General features: G+C 40.5%; 2 protein-coding genes across 5 annotated transcripts in view; both read left to right on the top strand.

Annotated features, from left to right (window-relative positions):
• abi3a (ABI family, member 3a) overlaps nucleotides 1–3,954 on the top strand; it is an 18,628-nt gene extending 14,674 nt beyond the window's left edge. Inside the window, exons 7-11 of one of the 3 annotated variants that reach the window (XM_027135585.2) lie at nucleotides 1,004–1,090; nucleotides 1,343–1,471; nucleotides 1,976–2,068; nucleotides 3,097–3,222; nucleotides 3,350–3,954. In XM_027135585.2, the coding sequence (XP_026991386.2) occupies nucleotides 1,004–1,090; nucleotides 1,343–1,471; nucleotides 1,976–2,068; nucleotides 3,097–3,222; nucleotides 3,350–3,513 (599 nt within the window). In that variant the 3' untranslated portion in view covers nucleotides 3,514–3,954. The remainder of the gene's footprint in view (nucleotides 1–1,003; nucleotides 1,091–1,342; nucleotides 1,472–1,975; nucleotides 2,069–3,096; nucleotides 3,223–3,349) is intronic. The other 2 variants (XM_047800772.1, XM_047800773.1) reach the window with 2 other exon arrangements.
• Nucleotides 3,955–4,096: 142 nt separating this feature from the next.
• si:dkey-283b1.6 (transmembrane protein 92) lies at nucleotides 4,097–8,369 on the top strand. Of its 2 annotated transcripts, none has more exons than XM_047800774.1 (4): nucleotides 4,097–4,423; nucleotides 5,151–5,243; nucleotides 5,959–6,190; nucleotides 6,825–8,369. In XM_047800774.1, exons 2-4 carry the CDS (start codon nucleotides 5,206–5,208, stop codon nucleotides 6,945–6,947), a joined length of 393 nt encoding a protein of 130 aa, XP_047656730.1. In that variant the 5' UTR covers nucleotides 4,097–4,423; nucleotides 5,151–5,205; the 3' UTR covers nucleotides 6,948–8,369. The 2 variants fall into 2 exon arrangements, with proteins under 2 accessions (XP_047656730.1, XP_047656731.1); XM_047800775.1 differs by lacking the exon at nucleotides 4,097–4,423 and adding an exon at nucleotides 4,482–4,916.
• The last annotated feature ends 4,952 nt before the right edge of the window (nucleotides 8,370–13,321 follow it).

The following is a 13,321-nucleotide window of genomic DNA, read 5'->3' on the forward strand; positions in this document are numbered from 1 at the left end:
TTGATGCTGAGTAGATGCTGAGTGTGTGTTTCAGATGGTGTTTAGATGCCATGTAAGTGTTTAGATAGTGTTTAGATGCTGAATGAGTGTTTAGATGTTTTTTAATGTTGAGTGAGTGTTTTAGATGGTGTTCAGGTGCTGAATGAGTGTTTTAGATGGTGTTCAGATGCTGATATAGTGTTTTAGATGGTGTTCAGATGCTGAATGAGTGTTTTAGATGGTGTTCAGATGCTGAATGAGTGTTTTAGATGGTGTTCAGATGCTGATATAGTGTTTTAGATGGTGTTCAGATGCTGAATGAGTGTTTTAGATGGTGTTCAGATGCTGATATAGTGTTTAGATGGTGCTCCGTTTTACCTTTCTTCCCCCCTGTCCCCGGTTCGTAACGTGGGAGACCGTAAAAGGGACCATGTTCAGATGCTGATATAGTGGTTTAGATGGTGTTCAGATGCTGATATAGTGGTTTTAGATGGTGTTCAGATGCTGATAGTGTTTTAGATGGTGTTCAGATGCTGATAGTGTTTTAGATGGTGTTCAGATGCTGAATGAGTGTTTTAGATGGTGTACAGATGCTGAATGAGTGTTTTAGATGGTGTACAGATGCTGAATGAGTGTTAAGATGGTGTTCAGATGCTGAATGAGTGTTTTAGATGGTGTTCAGATGCTGAATGAGTGTTTTAGATGGTGTTCAGATGCTGAATGAGTGTTTTAGATGGTGTTCAGATGCTGAATGAGTGTTAAGATGGTGTTCAGATGCTGAATGAGTGTTTTAGATGGTGTTCAGATGCTGAATGAGTGTTAAGATGGTGTTCAGATGCTGAATGAGTGTTTTAGATGGTGTTCAGATGCTGAATGAGTGTTAAGATGGTGTTCAGATGCTGATAGTGTTTTAGATGGTGTTCAGATGCTGAATGAGTGTTTTAGATGGTGTTCAGATGCTGAATGAGTGTTAAGATGGTGTTCAGATGCTGAGTAAGTGTTTAAATGATGTTTGGATCCACAGTGCCTGAAGAAATCAGCCTTCCTCCTCCAGAGACTGATGGACTCCCTCCTCCTCCTCCTCTTCCACACTCCCTGGAGAATGGAGAAGGTACAGAACCCCTTCTCAAGTCCACAAACACCAGCCTTCTGAGTGTGAACACGCAGCAGTGTGATGAGTGTGTGAGGCCTCGCGATGTGTTTGTGTGTATTTTGTGTGTGTATGTGTTTATTTCCGCTCAGCCTTCTCTCATCAGTCTGCTTGAGTTCACCTGTTTGATTGTTTCATTCCAGCTGTACGTGAGTGTGTGTGTGTGTGTGTGTGTGTGTGTGTGTGTGCAAGCTGACATGTTTCTCTGTTTAGCTCGTCGCTCTCGCCGTTCTCGGGGGCGTCGCCCTCCCAGCACCCGCTCTCTCTCTCTACGGCTCCGCTCAGGCTCCGCCCCCCGCATGCTGCACACACGCTCACTCTTCCTGTCCAACAACCAATCACGTAAGAGTCTGAGTCACCATGGAACACAGCATTAAACCCTTCATTTGGTGGTGGATCTGTACTAACACCACCGCGCTTCTTCATTTACACACCCATAAAAAAACAGAATGATCTTCTGAAGGAAATCCTGCAGCTGTAGGGAGGTGAAAGGGTTTACAGAACATTTATGAATCGACTTTTTTATTAAACAGTTTTACGGTTTTATAAAGGAAAAAGTTTACGGAGAAAAGTCGAAAAGAAAAAAGGAAGTGAAAGAAATAGATGCACCGAGGAAGAGTAAAATAAAGGAAATAGGACAAAAAGTGGAGAGAAGGTAAAGCGAGAACTAAAAACGAGCAGAAAATGGAGGACAGGATATGGAAGAAAGCATAGAAAGAAAGAACAAATTTAAAATGAGAAAAGGAAGTAAGTGAAGTGAGAGAGAAACAGTCTGTATTTACATTCTGTCATAAATAAATAAAATGCTGAACATGATTGGCCTGTTTCTTTACACCCGCCTGTCAGTCATTATACCCCCGCCCCCTCCATACCCGCCTCCTCTGGCTCCACCCACTTTGAGCTCTCTGTCGCGGATTCCTGCTCGGCTACAGCACCTGGGTAAGTCTGAGTGCCTGCTCGCTCTCTCTCGCTCTCTCTCACTCGCTCTCTCTCTCTCTGTCTCTCTCTCTCTCTCTCTCTCTCTCTCTCTCTTTCATTACTGTTTATAACCCACATCCTAGTCCACTTTTCCGTGCGACTTCACTCTCCTTTGTACAATAAAATAGCTAATGTCCCCGAATAAAAAGAAATGAAAGAAATGACAAAAGAAAGGAAGAGAAAAAGAAAGAATGCTATGCTGTTATAACTTTTTTTAGAGACTTCATTAGTATTTAGTCCTAATGTTTAATTGATGACTTTGATGGAAGCCTCAGCTAGGACAAAAGAATCCTCGGTCAGGCAGGAGAAAAAAACCCCAGATTGTCTCTGGATGTAGAAGCCTCTTTTCACACTGATGATGCCCTCGCTTGGGTAGAACAGGCCCCAGAATGGGCAGAAGCCTCAGGATGAAGAGGAAGTACTTAAAAGACCTTGTTTGGGTGAAAACGGTAGAAATCTCAGTTTTGGTAGAAAAATCTTCAACTTAGGTAGAAGAAGCCCCACTGTGGGCAAAACAAGCCCCGGTGGGAGCAATAGAAGCCTCATCTTAGGCAGAAGATAAGTTCATTTTGTTGTAGTTAAGACAGCTTGTAGCCTTGAGATTAGCTTAGCTTGTCCAACACCCTGTCCAATCTCACTTATTGTCACTTTAAAGTCCACTCTGATTGTTAGTTCAAGGTATGCTGTGTGGCAAAAGTATGTGCACCCCTAAGAAGCCCAAGCACTGGTCCAACACGTCAATGCAACCGCTTCACAAAGCGAAGCGATCTCCATGAAGGTGATATGATCAGAGTGAAGGAAGTCTTCAGAAGATTAGAGAGAAGCTTATTTATAAGATCAAAGAGGAAAATAAATACGGAACGAGATGTTCAACAAGGACACATGGGTGTGATGGTCAGGTTTCTCCGAGTTTGTCCGTGTAGAAAAGGAACCAGATAACTCATTATGTAAATGTCGCTTATAACCTATCTTGATATTCATCATTTTAGACTTGGAGATTCCGGCTCCTCCTCCTCCTCCACCCATGGACTGCATGGATGGCTTTGAGGAGATTCCTCCTTTACCTCCACCTGTGGACTACAACGTCTCCACTTCTGCACAATACCTGGAGAAAGGTAGAATATCTCGATGAATCGATTGAACTGTCAGAAACATTTCCACCGAGCCGTACTCTTGTTAGACAAGTTTATAACGATCGTAGCTCATTGTAGAAGCTCATTGTGATTTCCTTTTTCCACCAAGTGGTGGCGCTGTACAGCTATGAAGCGGGCAAACCGGGAGACTTGACTTTTCACGAAGGTGACATAATCTACCTGACTAAGAGGAACGATGATGGCTGGTGTGAGGGCATCCTGAACGGCATGGAGGGCTTCTTCCCTGGAAACTACGTAACGACCACGAACTAAACGAGTGCAGATCGGAATACAGTTCACATGGAAACATACTTTTTTTTTAATAGCAAAATGTTTTTTTTCACAGAATTGTTTAATTACTGCATACAGTATGTCATACGAATTGATGTTATAAATGCTAACTCTTCTGTCTGTCTGTGTTTGTCAATATCAGCATTTTTTTAAATTAATCCTGGAATAATTTAAGTATTTATTAACACCAACTAACAGACGGACGAACGGACGGATCGGTCGAGTCGATTCTTCATTAATCTTTTCAGGACTTTATTAAAGTTGACCGATTAAAAAAAGTGATCAAGCTCTTATGGGAGCGTGATTTTCCCAGAATGCTTTGCTGTGATGTGTTTACATACAAAATGGCTGGATGAATGATGTAAACAACAACAACAACAACAACAACAGTCGTTTGTGTAAATAAAATTTCTACACATGGAATTTGATGAGTTTGAATGAAGTCATTTGGGCGACATGGTGTTTTGGGGAAAAGCGACAGAATTCGGTTCACCTTATGTCCAGCAGAGGGCGTAAATACCCGCACATCGCTCCTTTAACATTTCCAGGTCTATATATAGGATCAGGAAACATTACATAGTTATCAGAAAACTATAGATAGGATCAGGAAACGAATAATAAATAAACAAACAGCTTAGAATGTTCTAACACCGACTTTTTAGTAACGTTCAATGTCAGGTGGTCAGGAACGTGCCTAACCTGCATTATAGTTTATTTTGAAAACATGACAAGTGCAGGCACTGTGACTTTAACCATTACGACGTGGTAATAAACACTGAGGTGTGTGTAGACGCAGGTCTGTAAGAAGACTGATAAGTCTCACTCGACGTCCGAGTCCCAGGCCGGACGATTACCTGATCACCCGATCCCCTGATCCCCTGATCCCCTTCAGGTAAGACCTGTGTTTATAGTAAAGAAAAAATCTTAGAAATATGATCTTTTGGAATCTTTGACACTTTTTATTGATTATATTTTGAAGCCTGAAGCAATAAAAAGTGAACAGATTTGCTCTCACATGCATTTAGCTACATTAACAGAATACATGTTTCTTGAACCAGGAAGTGGTTTGAAGTAAAAACTCAGGTCTCGTGAGTTAAAATTACAGCCGTGATCAGATATAGATATCGCTTTGGACTTCCAGGACTTCTTAAACACTGGCGTTTCTGTTAACACCAATAAAATAGCACAATAAACGTGGTCATGTGAGACTCTCACTTAAAGATCGACCTGCCCGCGTTTATGAGTTGATGACAAACCCTTCGTTCTCACCCCCGCATGTTCCTCATCTGTCTCAGACCGGGAAAGTTCAGCTCCGACCGAAGAGACGCAGCGCTTCGTTTCCGATCGTAAACAAAAGCCTTCCATCGTGCCACCGTCGTTATCGGGTAGGACTCCGAAGTCGGCTGTGTGTTTTGGTATAAATGAATATCAGTGAAGAATTTTGTGCTGTGGAACATTTTAGTGAAGATCGATCGGACTCTGTAGTCCCTTTAATTCAAGGTGTCAGGGTTAATATTTAAGAAAAACGAGACCAAAGCTAACCGGAACGTCATTAGAGTTCTATGCCGTCGTGGTATCGATCTCTATAAAACATTTCAAACTCTTCTTCATTTCCTCAGGAGATCCACTGAAGGACATTTCCACTGGAGATCCACTGACCTGCTCTTCAGTAAGATGGATTCCTCGTTACCGCTGATCTTTCGTGTTTTCCAGTGAGTGAATTTTCCTAAAATCACACTGATACACTGACAGAACATCAAATCTCATTAAATCTGACTAAAGACTTCCTTAAACATTTCATTAAAAAAAAAAAAACTTCTGAAATTTACACCTCAGACATTTACACACACGTTTAATTTGCGTTCAATTTGTCTTAAATGAAAATTCTGAAAATTCTAATTAGAATTTTGAGTTCACATTTTTTAAAATAAAAACAGATATTTACAAATATATTAATTAAAATATATTTAATATAGATTCGTTAATAAATCGTTTAATTGTTTAAATGATCAGATTTAAACATTCTATTTTACATTAATGAAAAAAAAATACAAATAAATTTTTTTAAATAAACCCATTTCTGAATTTTACTTTTTAAAATTCATTTACTTACATTTTTTAAGGAATCAAATTCAAACATGTATCTATACATTAATTAAAAAAGCATTTTTTTAAAATAAAATTTCAGAATTGTATTTTTTTTTAAATCGTCAAATTAAGACATTTACATATAAATGCTAGCGATTTATACAGTATGTACTTTTAATGTACGTTAAATATATTTAAAGGATCAAAACTCGTTTTTAAAGATGTACGTGTCACACGTTTATATACATTTTTTTATTTTATTGAATGAGGCTTCAGACGTTTAAGTGTGCATGTGAGAGTGTGTTTTCACTGAACTCTTCCTCTCCTCTTCCTCTTCAGGATCATCATCCCTACGTTCGCTGTGCTGATTCTCTGCACGGGTATTTGTAGATGTTTTGTGCAGAGTCAACGGCGGAGGCAGGAACGAAGACAGCTGGCAGTAGCATCGGCTCGTGCTCAGGAACCTCCGCCGTCCGTCTACGTCATCCCCTGTTCACCGCCTGAAGAAGAACGAAGTGGACCACAGCACTACAGACTGGCACAGCAATACGCTCCTCCTCCTTACAGCGAGGTACATCACCAACACCACCGAGAACCCAGTGATAAAAGAGTCTCTGTGGGTTTCTTAGTTTCCGTGCGGGTTAAAATACGTAGCCAAAGTTAGCGTATAGTAATAAAATGATCTCCATTTCAGATTATACATTTGATCTATTAAAAAATCGACGTTTTGTTTTACGTACGTTACGTACGAGTCGGCGAGAAAACGAGACGTCTCACGTAGACTTCATACATTTATGAGGTGATAAGGATCGTTTTTCCCGTCGTTAGCTTGATTTGTTGACATTTAGCCTTAGTCTGTATTTGTAGATGTTTGCCATCCTGCTATCGGTGGATTTTAGACCAGTGTTGCGGCAGCAGGATTTCTGCACCTGGCCATCATTGGTAGTCTTTGTCATGTCATATTTATATACAGTACCTTCTATATTTGCGAGTCGGGAACTGAGGAAAAGTCTGACCACATGCTCAGAAGGACCGGGCCAAGGAATCGTGTCGTAGCTAATTTACATCAAATCGTTTTGCCTTGGCTACGTCTCACACGTACTGAAAAAGAAGGAGGACACATTTGTTTTGTTGCTTGTAAACATGAGCTCTAATAAAACGCACAACAATCACATGCTCATTTTTGCTGTATCTGTTCTCCGCAGTTGGTGGTGAAACCCGACTTCCCTCACGATCCTCCTCCGTCGTATACAGAATCCGTCAGTCCTGCGTTCATCTCTTATAACCCCGACCGGATCGATCCGTCCGCTCCGGCGCTGCCGCCGTAAGAGAAGAGAGCCAAGTGACGGACTCTGCAATAGAAAGCTGCAACGCAACCTTCCAACACAACCATGAACAAATCAGGCAGAATAAAAGCCATAGCTGTTATTTTTTTTAACCTGAAATCCTGTATATATTTATAATACATGTAAATATATGTTTTCAGTTTTGTAAAGAGCAGAAAACATGTAAATAATTGCCTATGATGCGCATTCTGTAGGTTTCATCATTTAAGTTATTCGAGAGTTAAAGCACTTAGAAATGAACGAGCACGATTCTTAAGTATTAAATAAATGAATATTAGATGTTAAAAACTGAAGGAAAGAAATTCAAGAAAAATCGTTTATTTGTATTTACACCGTGAGAATTAGAAAAGCCTCAACCGAAATCTTCGTAGCGGATTTTTGATCACCTTTCACCCTGAAGTCGAGGTAGAACGTCACCTGCAGCACTTTTTGCTACAATTCAATACCACCTTCAAATTGTAGGAGGCGGGTTTAGGGGGCGGGGCCAGAATGTGTGAATCCGCTTGTACAAGTTTTTGTACTTATGTCTTTTACCCCAACCGAACAGCTTGGTGCAGATGTTTTGGGGAGATAGTTATAGAGGGTAAAGTTCAGAGCTCCTGAGGTGACACACAGGTTATTTTTAATAAGACATCGACTGAAGGAATATATTGAGGACAAAGACTCAGAATCGATATGTCATGACCTCAAAATATTGTCTCATATTCTCACTACATTATCTCATGGAGTCAAGATTATCTCACAATATCCTAGTATTAGTAGATATATTGTCTCATTGCAGCATCTCATGGTCTCGATTTATCGTACGGTCTCTATTTATTATCTCACAGTCTCAACGCTATCTCATGGTCTCCATTTATTATCTTGTGGCATTGATATATTGTCTCATGTCCTTACTATGTCATCTTGCGGACTCGCTATGCTATCACAATGCTACGCATTGTCTTGTGGGATCAGTTTATTTTCTAACGGTCTCAATGTTATGCTCTCAGTTTATTATCTCGTGACCTCACTATGCTATCTCATGTTCTCACTACATTCTCTCCTGGTGCCAATACATTATCTTGTGGTCTCTATGTTATTTCATGGCTTCAATTTATTTCATGGCCTCACAACATGATCTCATGACGTCCATATATGATTTTGATGTCTTTATATATTATCTCATTACAATAAGACTCTTATCTTGTGGCCTACTTATGTATTCTTATATCAATATCGCCCTTGCTATATTATTCCATTTGCTCGATTTATCATCTTGTGACCTCAGTCTATTATTTTGTATCTTCAATATGTCGCCTAATGTTTTATATTACATCACAGCATTAAACGATGATATACAAATAAATAAATAAATAAATAAATAAATAAATAAATAAATAAAGGCATTATATTTAAACTGAACTGAGAGTGGACGTTCTTGTCTCGTAAACGTCTCGGCGGAACTTTCCATACACACACCCAGTCCAGGAACCATGTTAACCATTGACTAGTATAAAGCCAGCCAGCGGTAATTAACACAAGGTCATATGATGCTCGTTACGTGAGTTCTACCGTTCAGTACGTCTTATAGCTCTATCTAATCATTACGTGATAAGTTCAGCTTCACCTTCATATCAGCTTTATTGTTTCTGGTATAAAAGTCTGCAGAGACCAGAGGCAAAGTTCAGCAGGATTGTGTTTTCATATCACTCTGGAGATAAAACATGAAGCACGGTGAAACAGCGTTTATGAGCCGTCCTGCGGCAGACAGTAAATGACTTTCCCGGTGATGTCACTTCCTCTGTGAAAATAGCAGTTAACTCCTTTCTGTTGACACACTTTGTCTCAAATGCTAACTTCTTTCAGTTTTATGTTTATTGGCCTTTAATATCAGGAATCTTTGTTTCAGATCAAGTTCCGTGTGCTTTAGTATTCAATAAATTGAAATAAACTGGCTTAAATGTATTCGTTCGATCGGTTGGTGCTGACAGGTGGAGTTGTTTGTAGGAGAACTGGGTAGCTTCATTTTTACTTTATTTCACTGCATCAAAAGTCAGATCATACCTTATTTGGTACACAATGGCTGAAACTACGCTCTGATTGGCTGTCATGTCCTTTCAGGTAGGAACTACGCTCTGATTGGCTAGCATGACGTTTCAGTCAGGAACTACACTCTGATTGGCTGTCATGTCCTTTCAGGTAGGAACTACGCTCAGATTGGCTGTCATGTCCTTTCAGGTAGGAACTATGCTCTGATTGGCTGTCATGTCCTTTCAGGTAGGAACTACGCTCTGGTTGGCTGTCATGTCCTTTCAGGTAGGAACTACGCTCTGATTGGCTAGCATGACGTTTCAGTCAGGAACTACACTCTGATTGGCTGTCATGTCCTTTCAGGTAGGAACTACGCTCAGATTGGCTGTCATGTCCTTTCAGGTAGGAACTATGCTCTGATTGGCTGTCATGTCCTTTCAGGTAGGAACTACGCTCTGATTGGCTAGCATGACGTTTCAGTCAGGAACTACACTCTGATTGGCTGTCATGTCCTTTCAGGTAGGAACTACGCTCAGATTGGCTGTCATGTCCTATGCTCTGATTGGTCATCATGATATTTTAAGCATCAACTACACTCTGATTGGCCATCATAGCATGTCATGCAGGAGAGACACTCCGATTGGCTATGATGTTGCTTCAGATTGGAACCGCGCGCTCCGATTGGCTATCAGTGTATTTCAGAAGACAACGTCAGTTGTTTAGTTCAGTAAAATACTTCAATTTGTAGCATTACCCAATAACACACATCTTTATTAAGGCTAACGTTTTTGTCAAAATATCAACAGTAGCGAAATTCCCAGAATGATGAGCGTATATATCGGATTCAGGAAATCTGTCTTAAAATTACATTTTAATTTCTAATTTTGAGCTGATAACGTACGAGCACTGATTCGTATGAGTTCAGCTCTGCTACAGATGAAGAAGATGACGCTAAACAGAAAGTTTGCTGATAAAGAGCAGAATATTCCTTCTATAGATTCCTTCTAAAGATAGAGAATGTCATCAACATAGTCACAGAAACTTTGCCCCTTTGTGGGATAATAAACAAACAAACAAACAAACAAACAAACAAATAAATAAATCTTGAGACCGTCTCAGCTTTATACCAAAACTTGTATGTACTTATAATACCTTAGATGAACTTTTGTTGATTGTTATAATCGAATTGTGAGACTTTTACGGTGAGTTCCAACCCTTTTATAGTTTCTCCGAGTCGCTCGTACACAAAGAAATCATGCCGAAGGTTTATTGACTTCATTTAACATCCACTAAGACAAGTTTAAAGCTGGCGTAGACCCGCGGAAGGTCAAGCGTATCGTGCTTCACATTTTACAGAAGAATCTTGCAGACAATGTTTGGGACATTTATTTCAGATAAAAAACAAAACAAAAACACAGATCACAAGCAGAACAGACACGAAAACGCTCGTATGCTACACATTCACCGTAGCTACACCATGTCGAAAAAAAGCACGAAACGAAACACAGTGAGCTTTATTTAAGTTCCTCGTTAATATATTTACACCCTTCATCGATGATAGCTGCCGGTTTTTTTATGCTTCTAGTTTGCATGAAAGGATGCGAGTGGATTTTCAGTACGGAGATCGTCACCGAGCGTAGAACAACACGGCGAAGAGGTGGATGGTTTAATACCACGTATAACACCACATGCGGTGAGGAAACACTTCACAGATGGCATGCGTACTTTGTATTCTCTCTTCATTACTCATTTATTTGTTCAGAATCAGTACAAAGTAAGCGAGAGCAGTCGCTAATCTGACATCGAGAGGTTCCTGGTCAACTGAGCTGCAAAACGTACTGTATATATAACCATTTGTTCTGCAGTGAAAGATGTAGGAGTAAAGATATAATGTTGGATGTAAATACAAGCCTCAGTGGTGTGAAAAAGAAAAGGAACTCTTACGCTACAATACTACAATACGCACGTGAATGATTAGCGAAGTTTTAGAAAGCACACAGATGATGTGATAAAATAGAATTTGGTAGAAAAACTGCAGACTTTTAACTATTGCATCGGTCAATACTATAGGTTTATATCATTTTATTATAAAAACATGTGATGTGAGGACTGAATCTGGTTCGATCTTAACAGCGATCCTTACAGAAAAGTCACGACTTCACGTGTAAATCATCAGAAAATGATCGTGTCTGTGTTTAATACAAATTAAATTTCATGTACCATGTTTTTCCCCCGGGGGGCACGTTGGCTTAGCGGATAGCACGTTCACATCACACCTCCATGGTTAGGCTAGAGGTCTTCTCTGGTCTAAAGAAATGTTACCCGACCCGAAGTGACCCGAATCACTTTTTACCCGAACCCGACGTGCATATGATTATTTATTTATTTTTTTATGAAAGACCCGACCCGAGACCGAGTCCAACCTGACCCGACGGCAATTTTTTTAACCCGACTGGACCCGAATGTTGTGTAACTTTACACTAAAGTAACCGCTACAGAGTGGATTCAAAATTGATTGACAGGTCTGTTTCAACGAAAATTAGCCACACGTCTCAAGCGTTCTTGGCAAACAGAGGAGAGGTTGGAAAGTCGATGCACACACACGAGATACAGTAGTTCGGGTCTTCTCGGGTCCGTTCGGTAAAAACACATTCATTTTAAATTACCCGAGACCCGACGCCGCTATTATTATACCCGACCCGTGTCCGAGGCACATGTGAAACTTTTAGACCTGAACCTGTCTCGGGTCGGACCTCGGGTTTGAGGATCTAAGTGGACCCGTGAAGACTTCTAGTTGGGGGTTCGATTCCCACCTCCGCCTTGTGTGTGTGGAGTTTGCATGTTCTCCCCGTGCCTCGGGGGTTTCCTCCGGGTACTCCGGTTTCCTCCCCCGGTCCAAAGTCATGCATGGTAGGGTGATTGGCATCTCTGGAATATTGTCCGTAGTGTGTAAGTGTGTGAGTGAATGAGAGTGTGTGTGTGCCCTGTGATGGGTTGGCACTCCGTCCAGGGTGTATCCTGCCTCGACGCCTGAGATAGGCACAGGCTCCCCGTGACCCGAGAAGTTCGGATAAAGCGGTAGAAAATGAATGAATGAATGAATGTTTTTCCCCCAACACGTGATTATTTTTCACATGAATAACGTTCAATTTCATGAGCGTTGCCTGGGGAAATATGTTGACCTCACGTGAACTATGTGATTTTTCTGCAAGGATAACTACAGTAGTGTCTTTAAATGCGAGTCCACTACCATGAACCGCTTTTATTTTAAAAACATTTGGTCCATATTTTTTGGTCCTGATATTACGTGCAACGAACGATCCCTAGGCAAATCGGTGAACAATGGAACCGTGAACTCCTCACCGTGTTAACAGTCTTCGAGTAGACTGTGGTAAACAAATCTATTTTGAAATGAAGGCTAATATACTTTACACGTTTCCTGATTTGGCCAAGAGCCAATAGGAAGTGTTTGACTTGGTCACGTGATCAAAAAAAACCATCAATTGTTCCAATAACATCGCATTGCTTCGTTTAAAGTGTTTTGAGGACGAGGAGTTGTTTTTTCTCTTCGTTGAGCTCTTCAGAGGCTGAGTTAGGAATTAGACACCATCCTGGAAGACTTGCGGAAATGAGTGAGTAATGTGTGAATAATATGATGGACTGAGTTGCTGTTATCGGTGCGAGAGATTAATTGATCGATTGATTGATTGAGTAATCGATTGATTTGTAGTAGCCGTGCCTGTTATTTAGTTTGTTTGGATGTGATAGTAAGTAATCTGAAGTAAACAATAAAACACTAGGGCTGTGTTGTTCTAGGAAATAAATCAGCACCCACTTGGACCCACGTGCCAAGTTGTTTTATTCTCTAACAGCAAAACTGGTTTGTCCAAAAACAACCTGGGCGTTTTGGAGGCGAACGGTAACGAAACAATCGATTTTATTCATTTTTGCGCGTGCTGTTTGTCTCCCTCTTGTGGATATGGGCTGCCTCTAAATTACTGCATGCTCTTTGGGGGTCTGTGGACTCTCTATTAAAGCCAACACACAGACTGGACGAGACCGGACTGTTTTGCTTACGTCACAATACGGCATGCAATATACGACTTTCTGGAATTTTCTACATTGAACTTTGCTTTTTTTTCCCTTTCACCTGGATTTGTATATTTCGCTTTATCCATCATCATCATCATCATCGTCATCGTCATCGTCATCATCATCATCATCATCATCATCATCATCATCCTCCTCCTTATCCTACTGCTTTTTTTTTCTTAATACAAAGTTATATGAACATTAAGAAGTAGAACCATTAAAGCGGTTACTGGCAGTGGACTCTGTGTTAA

The sequence above is a fragment of the Tachysurus fulvidraco genome, chromosome 15, assembly GCF_022655615.1.
Source record: "Tachysurus fulvidraco isolate hzauxx_2018 chromosome 15, HZAU_PFXX_2.0, whole genome shotgun sequence".
Lineage (NCBI taxonomy): Eukaryota > Metazoa > Chordata > Actinopteri > Siluriformes > Bagridae > Tachysurus > Tachysurus fulvidraco.